Source organism: Calliphora vicina, chromosome 2 (assembly GCF_958450345.1).
Source record: "Calliphora vicina chromosome 2, idCalVici1.1, whole genome shotgun sequence".
NCBI classification, from domain to species: Eukaryota; Metazoa; Arthropoda; class Insecta; order Diptera; family Calliphoridae; genus Calliphora; species Calliphora vicina.
The window spans coordinates 97,513,321-97,525,224 of NC_088781.1; the positions used below are offsets into that span (position 1 = coordinate 97,513,321).

The 11,904-nt window shown below is 31.2% G+C and overlaps 1 protein-coding gene across 3 annotated transcripts in view; it reads left to right on the top strand.

Annotated features, from left to right (window-relative positions):
- LOC135949843 (uncharacterized) overlaps positions 1–10,884 on the top strand; it is a 34,536-nt gene extending 23,652 nt beyond the window's left edge. For all 3 annotated transcript variants that reach the window (XM_065499289.1, XM_065499291.1, XM_065499290.1), the window contains exons 4-8: positions 6,814–6,919; positions 7,967–8,274; positions 8,929–9,468; positions 9,587–9,799; positions 9,886–10,884. In XM_065499289.1, coding sequence (XP_065355361.1) covers positions 6,814–6,919; positions 7,967–8,274; positions 8,929–9,468; positions 9,587–9,799; positions 9,886–10,110 — 1,392 coding nt within the window. In that variant the 3' untranslated portion in view covers positions 10,111–10,884. The remainder of the gene's footprint in view (positions 1–6,813; positions 6,920–7,966; positions 8,275–8,928; positions 9,469–9,586; positions 9,800–9,885) is intronic.
- Positions 10,885–11,904: the final 1,020 nt, after the last annotated feature.

Consider the following 11,904-nt stretch of genomic DNA (forward strand, 5'->3'; position numbering starts at 1 on the left):
CGATGTCCGTCCGTCCGTCCGTCCGTCCGTCTGGTTGGCTGGCTGGCTGGCTGGCTGGCTGGCTGGCTGGCTGTCCATGTAAACCTTGTGCGCAGAGTACAGGTCGCAATTTTGAAGATATTTCGATCAAATTTGGTACATATTACTTTTTCGGCCCAAGGACCAAGCCTATTGAAACTGGCTGAAATCGGTCCATTATTTCACCTAGCCCCCATACAAATGTCCCCTCGAAATTGGACTTTATCGGTCATAAATGTTTAATTTATCTATGTATCTACACAAATTGCGCTCCAAATAAGTTTTATATATACAAAATTCATGTCACCAAATTTTGTTATGATCGGTCCATAATTAGTCATAGCTCCCATATAGACCCGCTTCCGAAAATCACTTTAACGTGCATAAATCACTTAAAAATGTTGGTATACACACAAAATTCAACATAAATAACTTTCATATAGACATAAATCACACGACCTAATTTTATGGTGATCGGTCCATAATTGATCATAGCTCCCATATAAGGCCCCTTCGAAAAATCACTCAAAAATATAAATTATTGATATTTTAAAAGAAAAATATTTTTACTCATTTACTTGGTGTAGGGTATTATATGGTCGGGCTTGACCGACCATACTTTCTTACTTGTTTTTATAATATTTTATTGAAATTTAAATTATTTATTAGTTTATCTGTATCCCTCGATTTACACAATAGATCGAGTAATTCAAATTCTATAAATTTTGTATGGAAAATCATGTAAATCGAAAAAATAGAAATGCAGGTATATGAGTTAATTTTTATTAATATACATTTATTTGATTTAATGCAAATAAACTAAACAAAAGGAAACATTAACAAATGAGTTCATTTAATGAAAACTAAATTTAAAAAATTGATTAAAAAATTCATAAATCTAAAAAATAATTATAAAGCCTAGATTTTTTATGAATTAGTTATAATTAAATAATTAAAATAATTATTTTTATATTAGAAGAATAAAAAAACAATAAAATCAGTCAATGTATCTATAAATAATATATTATTATTATTACACTCAGTATATGTGCAAAATTAAAAATTTCAATGATTATTTTCATTGTGTGGATACATAAATACATTATTGTCAAAAAAAAGTTCTATTTAGGGAGGACATTTGTATGGGGGTTAGGTGAATTAATGGATCGAGTGGAACCAGTTTCAATAGTCTTAGTTCTGGTACCGAAAAAATTTATTTGCTTAATTTTATCGAATATATCTTCAAAATTGGCACATGTATTTTGCACACAAGGTTCACATGGACAGCCAGACGACTCAGAAAGTAATTTTGAGTCGATCGGCTGTTGGACAGCCCAAATCGGCGGGGTTTTGCCCACCGGGAAAAGTTATATCGGTATATCTTTCAGGTCTAGGAATCGAGATATGTATATCGTTTCGAAGTTAATAAGATTGTATAGGACAATAAAGGAAAGTGGGTTTCCTTGAGTAGGTCGATATATCTCAATTCCTGACCCAGCGAAACGCCGGAACTATATAACTATTCCCGGTGGAATTATTTCGGTAGTTAGCTGTTGCAGTATTTGCTGTTATTTCGGTAACGATAGCTTGGCGGTATTTTCGAATAAGAACTTGTTACGAATTATTATTGAATTCATTACATACTTCCAATATTGCCCTAATTCAAGAACTTCACAGTAATTTTAGGTATAAATGCTTTAATATTGTTACGTTTTTACCTTTTTAACAAGTAAGAGAGCTATATTCGGCTGTGCCGCATCTTATATACCCTTCACCAAATTATACTTCAAAATAAAAATTTTAAATATTTTTAGGTAAACAAAATTTATTTTTTTTGCAGTTTTTAAATTTTTTAGAAAAAAAAATTTTGGAATTGTTTTTTTGAAATTTTTGAAATTTTAATTTTTTTTTTAAAATTTTAATTTTTTTTTAATATTTAGCGAAAAAAAACTTTTGGTAAAAAAAAATCAGGTTAAAAAATATTTTGACCCATTGTAGGTCCAACTTATATACATCATTGCAAAGGTCTTTGAAATATCTATCATTAGATATCCATATTGTCTATATTAATGACTTAGTAATCCAGATATAGGTCAAAAATCGAGGTTGTCCTGGTTTTTTCCTCACATCTCAGACATTTGTAGACCGATTTTTGAATAGCAAACTTCTCGAAAGCATGTCTGATGGAATTATTGAAGATTTGGATCCCAAAGATATCTGGGGTCTTCAGAAAATTGATTCCAACAGACGGACATGGCTTAATCGACTCCGCTATCTATAAGGGTCCAGAATATATATACTTTATAGGATCGGAAATGAAAAATGTAGAAATTACAAACGGAATGACAAATTTATATATACCCTTCTCACGAAGGTGAAGGGTATAAAAACGTATTTCCTTTAAATAAACCGGATACTTTTCATTGCAAATAAAAGCAGTTTAGTAGTTTAAAATTTGTAACAACAACAGTTTAAATAGTCAGTCAGTGTTTTTATACACTTTTATACATTCGGAGAAATACACCTATTTTATAATGTACAAGTATACACTGGTAGTGCAGTTGATGTCTTTACTTAACGATGTTTCAAACTAGACTCAATAGTTTTGTGTTCTCACGGCCAATTTATATGCGCTGCATTACCATCTAGAAAGCTATTTTTCTACAATGATCTTCAAACTAAAATATTCGAATTCTAGAGCTTTCGATGTTTAATCATTTAGTGTTGCCATACTTACAAACAATGCTGAACTCAAAGCTTTTATTCAATGTTATGTGTTTCATAGCAATAATGTTAACTATACCCACAGACATGTTAAAGTTTGAGAGGCATTATACAACTTTAAACCAGCCGTTAAAACAGTTATATTTAAATTCAAGTACAATTTCGAAACAATATATTTGTTATATACTCAGTTTACTGTTGATGCTTCATCGACTTTGTACTGAGTTTGAGTGCCGCCAGTTCATGGAATCCAATTTCCTGAGCAGACAATTGATGGTCACCTTTTACATAAGTAGAGAGGAGTCCTCTCCCTTTTGGTCAGACTTGAGATCGAAGACGCTTAATCGACGCTTAATCGACAACTCAAAAGTAACATTCAAACAATAATCTTAATTTAACCGCTAATCTTCGAGTTAAAAACTGACTCCTAAATAGCTCGATGTGGTTTAGATAATATCGAACTCGCAAGTCAACCAAGGTTGTACAAATGAATACTTTATGCATAAATATTTACAAATACATATTTATTGCGACAAAGGGCTTTACATGTAAAATAATTCCAAGAAAAAATACTTGGCAAATACCACAAATGCTTAAATAATCTTAAAAGATAAAATTAAAAAGCTTTTTATAGATAAATAATATGAGAGAATAAATTTAAATAAAAATTTTACCATCTTAGTCTGTAAACAATAAGTCATGAAATAAATCGTATGTAAACATTGTTTATTGTTTTACTAAAATAAAAGTATTAGTTTTTTTTCGAGTAAAAACTAAAAACAAATTGTTCCCATTCCCATTAGTAGTGTAAACATCGAAAATAATATCAAAAAAGCTTTAATATTTGTACAGCGGATAGAAAAATTTCCCTTTTTGAAATGTTTCCCGTAAATATTGAAAATTTAGTGTGAAAATAAATTTGGCTACTTTCCAAATAAATAAATAGATAATAAATACTCGTATATGACCTCAATTATCATACATAAGTACATATTAATAATTCTATTAAATTTGTCATTTTGTTTGTAACTTATTGAAATGCTCATTGAGGATCATAAAAATAATGAAATGGTTGAAGCTTGAATTTGTTACATTAAAAATAAATTTCATTATTTTTTTAAATGTTATTGGATAATGTTGGAAGGATAAGCTAGTTCATATGCGCATATCACTCACTGGCTGCTTATTTTTAAGACAAAAATATTTAATTTCGAGATTTTTGGTAATCATTCAAACATTTTCTAACCTGCCAAGGGCGTCTTCAGCAATCTTACATGTCCAACTTCTACTGCAAATATCATTTATTTAACTTACCATTTTTGAGAAATAGAATGTGGGAAACCAAATTCAAATGATTTCTTTACATGTTTTGTAAGTCAGACGAAACCATAGGAACCAAGAAAATAAACGTGTTTTAAAATCCGTAGACCGTTTTCCACTATTCACCATATCAAGGAAGTGATTTCCATGTATCTGAGAATGTTCAATCCCAAAATTTCCAATGCTAAAATCAAAGAAGGTATTTTTGTCGAATCTATAACGAAGGATTTTTTATTAACGTTTTAATTATTTATTGAATCATTTCCTTAAGCCTAACAATAAATTTCAAATCCTATAACTAAAATAAAATAAATACCTTGATGGAGACATGGGCTTCGTCTTAGCGGTGTGTACGAAGCCTTGATCGCGTATGGCTCCGTCGGCAAAGACTAGCAAGCGTGTTCGGGTTTCGACTTTGTAACTATAATAATGGATTCATGGATTTTTTTGAACTCAAGCTTTACCAAATGTTCTTCAGATACCTGTACCATAGTGCGCCTGTCATATTCCTACGAGTTTTCGATTAGGCCCTCTGTATAAGATCAATACTGGTATTCCCCGCCATTGGATACCATATGCACAAATTAGTTTTGAAATGCTTTTATACAGGATGAATTTAGAGTCTAGACTTAATTTTGATTAGTCACTGATTAACCAGTGAAGGCTAGAGGCTTTTAACTTCATGTGAAGTCTCTTGGTTTCTATGTGACGATGCAAAGTATGTCATAATTTCCTGTTAAATAATCGCAATAGTTCACTTTAAAAACTCGGTCTGATAGGTACGACTCCAGTAATCCATACGTACTTGGTGACAGTAGACATTTAACTTTGTGTATTAACCCCTTCTGCCATACATTGTCGAAGGCCTAGGCGATGTCCAAAAAGAGAGCACAGCAGTATTTTTTATTTAAAAACGATTTTCTAATCTTTCCAGTCAATCGATTAACTTGCTCAATGGTTCCATGTTGTTGACGAAACCGAAATTTATGAACTGGGATAACATTTCTGTTATTTAACCGTCTAATGCTTAAGCATGCCTCAAGGCACTCATCATAAAAATGAAAATAAATGCAAATACAACTGATTTTTCATTTCAAAAACTTTGAAGGCTTTTTAAAATATTTAAGTACGTTTTTTAGCAACTGTTACAAGAGTTTTTGAAATGAAAAATCAGTTATAATAGTATTTGGCATTTTTGCGATGAGTATCCTGGACATGCATTAGAGGGTTAAGTATGATATAATTTTACATTGCAATATTTTCTCAAATAATTTTTATATGCAGGGCTGTAGACTTATAGAACTGTATGAAAATGACATTAGTTGTGTTCGCGTACTTGATAATTTGTATAAATTATCACAGGAAGTTACGGGATTCCGTTCGTTTACTTTTAAAGACTTGTAACGAGAGAACATGATATTTTTTACTGGACATTTTTTGTCCAGTAAAAATATCAAACTAAAAACTTGAAAATTATTACAAAATTAAACAAGTTTTGCAAAAGAAGTAAAATAAGGACTTTGTTTTTAATTATTTTATGTCAAGGTTGGCAACCGATACCGTTATAAATACCGATACCGATTAAATACCGTTTAAAATTGAGTACCGGTAATAATACCGATACCGAAATAATTATTTCGGTAAAATACCGGCATTCAAATACCGTTTCCTCTAATACCGGTTCATACCGGTATCAATACCGTTATCATAACTGAATCAATACCTTTATCATAAAGGTATCAATTGCAAATCAATACCGGTATCATAATTAAATTTTTCAAACATGGTTAAAATTACATACATAATTTAACAATTTTTGCTGCTAGTAAAAAATAGTTTTTGAACCTTGACGACAGGGACGGTTTTAAATATGGTCCTTTTTACATGTTCCAAATTTGGATGCGAGTAACTTTTTATAGGGACGAGATAACTGTTAGCAAGTTTTTTTTTATTTTATTTCGAATTAATCGCCAACATAGCTGAGCTGAATTTTTAAACATTTTTAACCTCCGTAGGCCCGCCACATCTAAAAAAACATAAAAAGGTCGAGCAAAATTAAAAAAAAATAAATCAATAAACCTAAATATCTCTTCAACTAATAGAGATAACCTACACATGTAAGCGTCTTTTTTTGTAGATCTTCTCAAGGACTATTTGTGATTTTTGTCGATTTTTTAAAAATTTAAAATCCAGTTGACCAACTTTTAGGGGCTACGCACTGGTCCCCATTAGCGCTAGGAAGCTGAACAAATATAAATCAACTCGAAAACACCTCAGCTTCAAACTGGTGAAACAATATCTCCAATAGTTCCCGAGGGTGCAAATTATTACCAAAAAAATAACGTTTCATAGTTCCCATATACACAATTACTTAGTGTAGGGTATTATATGGTCGGGCTTAACCGACCATACTTTCTTACTTGTTTTTATTGAATGAATAAATAAAAAAATGTTTTTAAACTTTTTGTTAGGTTTGATGCTTTTAATTTTAATACCGGTATAAATACCGATATATTAGTTTTATACCGGTATACCGATATAATTTAAATACCGTTACCGATACCGAAATAGTAATAAAACTAATACCGATACCGTTATTCGTTTCGGTTGCCAACCTTGTTTTATATTAATTATGTAGGGTGTACCAAAATTTCAGCAAAATTTTAATTAAATAGAAGATACTGTTTTTTAGTACATAGTAATTTTTTTATTATGTATAATATATTTTTCATCTCTGTGATCTTTTTTCAGAATATCAACAAAAGACGCAGCTTGGCCTTTAATCTACAGACCGGTGGTAACACTCAGACTGTACAAATGCGTGGCAAGCCAACAATGGACATTTATAGACCTCCAAGTAAGTTAAGCAATTCAAATGTAAAGATATTGCTGTAATATAGAGACAAGTTCGTACAAGCTTATAAATACGATTGCTTCAAATAATTTCTGTTGGCGAGGGTCTTGTTCCGAGTCATTGTAGAAACTGATGTACATACATATGTATGTATTTATTTTATTTAGCACGTTTTACAATTATTATTATTATTTGAGTTAATATAGCGTTACTGCTCGAAAAATGTTGCCATTTTCATACTTAGAATCATAGAGAATAGACATAGAGCGGAAACTCTCCTGTCCAAGACCTAACTCAGTTGTCAAAAACCTAAGTGGTGAGAATGTATTAGTAGAAAAAACTATGTGAACACAAAAACAACACTCGTATGTGTGATTATTTTGAGTAATTTTTTTGTTTGAGTTTTTTTCTAATTTCCGCTCTATGTTTCTCTATGCTTAGAATTTAGGTATATTTTGAATATTTCTCACTGTCATTGTTTTCGTCAAATATTTACATTCAAATAAAATAAAGGGTAAGTAAGCATGTTGCCATAGGATCACTGTTATTAGCAGTTTATTTCCATAATGCTAAAAATGCTTTTGAAATTCGAACAGCTGTATAAAACAATGTTAACAGTTTAACTTTTCTAACAAAAAATTATTAAGCTATGAATTATTTTGGATCAAAGCCATTTTAAATGCATACTTCCTCTTTTCTCTTTTTTTCTTTGTCTCTTTTGTGCAATCAAACCCCTTAACATGAATTCTCAAACATGTATACTTGATTTATTCAAATTATTGTTGTATGTATGTATTAATTGTGTCCTTTTTTTGGCACATTGGGACATTATTTTGCCAATGTACTTATTAAAAAGATGCCCGTAATGAAAATGGTAACAAACTAAATGTTAACGCTCAGGAATTTAACAGTCCGGTCACTACGAATACAAGATCTACCACACCACCCCCAAAATCACTTGTGCAATCGGCTGCACCAACAGATACACTTGACAGTCGGTAATGTTTGTGGTTATACAAATAATTAAAAACATTTAATTTTCATTTCCAGAATTAAACTACAATATACAACATTCTTCCAGTTCGTCCATGGTTTTCCCGGTCAATTCGCCCACCGGATTACAGCCACAAATGCAATATGTGTCAAATAATGCCATGATGAATCGGCGACAGGCCGGACTCTCTTTGGGTAGCATGCCATTGGGTAATATGAATCATAATAAACAGCATCATATGACGGGTGGACATCGTCCCATACTCGTGACACACTCACATCCCATGCAAATGGGACACATGACACATGGTGTCTCACAGCAGGTGCCATTGATAAATTCACCATCAAGTGGAAATATTTTACATGTAAGTTGGTTTGCATATTTCTTTTCCTATTATAAATAAATACTTTTTAGTGTCGCACAATGGGTTTAAATCTGAAAATTACATAAAAAATAGGTATAATTCCAAGTCTTTCAATGAAGTCAATTTTCAAAACATTAACTCCACTCAGAGTACCGGGAATGCTCAAATTGATTTCTTTCGCAAAATAATTTAATTCGAATTGAATTGAAGAATTTAATTAGAATTTTTCTTTTCGATTCACGAATTAAACACATAAAATTCGCGAAAGAACAATAAAATAAAGAATGCTAAATTGATTTCGTTTACGAATTGAATTTAAAAGAATTTTTAGTAAATTTTATTTTTCTACATGAAGTACATACATATATACCATGAAGAAATATGTTTCTAACTGTCATAAAAAAAACCGTCTGTCAAAAAACCAAAAAAATTAAGAAAACCAAAACTGCTCGATTTTAAAAAGATAAAACCACTATAATCGACATCTTTATAAGACTTTCCACAACATTTTTTTTTTGTGTCACGTGCACAAGAAAGAAAAAATAAAATTGCATTCGCGATCACGAATTTCACCTACCCTGACTTCACCACTATAACGTTTTCTGTATTTCCTCAATTAACATAATAATAAATAAAACTTCTTTTAAATTTTAGCAAGCTGCCACAACAAACCGTGTTAAATTTGCACCTGAACCCCAAAAACATCACCACAATAAGGGCCAAATGAATATGGTGCAGATGAACAACAATTTGAATCAAAACTATCAGCAGCACCAACAAATGAACGTCATGAATCCCTATATTATGGCGAACAATCAAATGGGAAATGGACCTATGGATCCGTATATGAATATAACGCCATTACAGCGATCAAAATCACTGTCATCTGCTGATGCTTTGACACGTGGTATTGCGGGTCTAGGTTTGGGTCTGGGCAATGAAGTCACCGATATTGGACAATTTACACCTGAAATACAATCTCTTATTGATACTGCTCTCGAAGATCCCAATAAATTGAATTCTCGTTGCCTAATGGAATTGACCTCACATTTTATTAAACGTGCTGTAGAGGGTCGTCGTTATGCTTTGCCGATATCGAGACTTTGCCTGAATATTATTGGCAAAGAGCAAAAGGAGACATTTTTGGAAGCATTGTTGAACACGTGTCGTCAGTGGTATCAAGAGCGAGAAAAGGTTGGTAAAATTTCTCTTAGCTATTAAACTTACGAATAGCCTTAAATTTTAATTTGCATTTTCGTTTAAAAGAACGTTGAAAACAAAATAATATTTTGTATTTTTTTCCCATTATTAGCTTCTATTCACAATCCAGGGAATGAAATCACCATCTAGAGCTCGTTTTACCGCTTTCATGGCATTTCTCACCGAAATGTTTTGTCAATTAAAGCGGCGTCAATTACAATTGCGCACTCAATGCGAGGGAGCACCTCCACCACTGGTTCTACTAACACTTTTGTCGAAATGTTGTGAAGACTGTGTTAAACCACCAGTCAGATCCTTATCTGAGGTAAGTTACATACATCAGTTAAAAAAGCAACATGACAAAAAGTTCAAATTTATATACATAAATACATGCATATACATATATTTCAGATTGAATGTCTCTTCTATGTATTGACCTGTATTGGTCAAGATCTGGAAATGCAATTGCCACAACAGTTAGAATTACTTTTGTCTATGATACGGGATGCCTTTTTGAATGCCGGCGACTCGGCACCCGCCATACGTCGTACTCTATTGCAGCTCATTGAATTGCAGGCATCACATTGGCAGTTACCAGGCAACACGGTGCTCTACTATTATCCCTCGAACAAATAAGCTAACAGATCAGATCATTGTTCCATTTGTTTGATTAGAAATTGGAACTGTCGCGATCTTTTGAAAAGTTAAACTTTTATTTTTGTTTGTTACATAAAATTACCTAAAAATATAAAACATAGATACATAAATACACATACATTAATACATACATATATTGCATTTATAAAAGATGCAAATGTTTTGTTGGAGCAATGATCCCTCATAGAAATCCTACAGTACATTATACATTAAGTTAAGTTCTTTTTTTTATTTAATATTATTTCTACTAACAATAATAAACAAATGTTTTTGATCATGATCATGCTATCTCTATTCTTAAATACTATTTTATTATAACTATTCGTATTTTAATATAATTTTATTTATATCTGTAGTATCTAATTATTTATAATACATCTACAATATAGTATATATTTATACAATTCATACACAATACATACTTATACAAAAACAAGAAATATACATACATATACATAGTATGTAAAGTATATAAAGTACATTAGAGAACGTTAGATGTAAATAATGAAATATGTATTTACATCGACCATGAATGTTTACAGCAATCCGTTCTCTAATGTATAGAATTTTAAGAAGCATTTTTGAGCTCAAAAATACTTTTTCCTCACAAGATATTATTAAACGAAGAAACTATAACATCACAAACAACAACAAAATTAACTACTAATCCCAAATTTATTAATATCTAATACTAGTCAAAAAAAAATAATAAAAAAAAAAATATTTTTTAAAAATAAAAGATTTTCAATGAAATTGTTTACTGATTTTTTCTTTTAATTTTTGAACCTATTTACCAGATACATAGTATATACGTTTATGAATAGCAACACAACCTTGCTGATCAGGATGCGGTTGTTTATCGTATAGGAAAATAACTCTCAGTACCTATCTAGTTTCCATATATTCTTTATTTGCATATTCGATTTTCAAATGTTAGCGGCCATACAATAAAAAAGTCATTACATTTATTTAAAACTAGCTGAACGCCCGGCCCGGCTTCGCCCAGTACCTATTTGCTAATGTTATAGGGGGGTCAGACGGCATGTATTGCTTGTGTATTGGGACATGTATTCGATACATATGGAATTCCATGTGTATATCATAATTCACATTATACATACGATTCATAATTTCCACGTTCAAACGTACATATGTAATTGCATGTGACATAACCTCTATAAGTTTATATGTTTATTGTTTTTAACAATATATTTATTTAAAACATTTTTAAATCACAATAAATATATTTAATGCAATGAAACTTATTTTATTATGATTTTTCTTTACTCGCTTTTGTTTTGTTTTTTTTATTTTGCACTCACACAGTGTTGTATTTGAAAATACAACACTGTTATACACACGAAAATAGAACATGCTCTAATTGCCAAAAATGTCACGAGTAATACACATGTATTTTACATACACAAAGTTTCATGTGGATCACACGGTATGTATATGTTTACATATGGAAAAATGTCCCAATACATGGCACAAAACACAAGCAATACATGCAGTCTGACCCCCCTTTTAGTTCTTCAAGTATTTCCAAAAAATGTCCCTTATTAAGAAAAATGAGAAGTGAAAAGGCGGCAATATATTGAAAATTAAAATTTTCGGAATTTTTGATTTTTTTTTCTTTACAAACCATCGCACCAGCCGTTCTCACGTGATGCCATTACATATGTACATTAGGGTGGCCCTTAATAAACGAAAGTTGGATTTTGGCCATTCTCACCCCCCAGTTTGGTAAACATTAGTAAAAAAATCATCCTG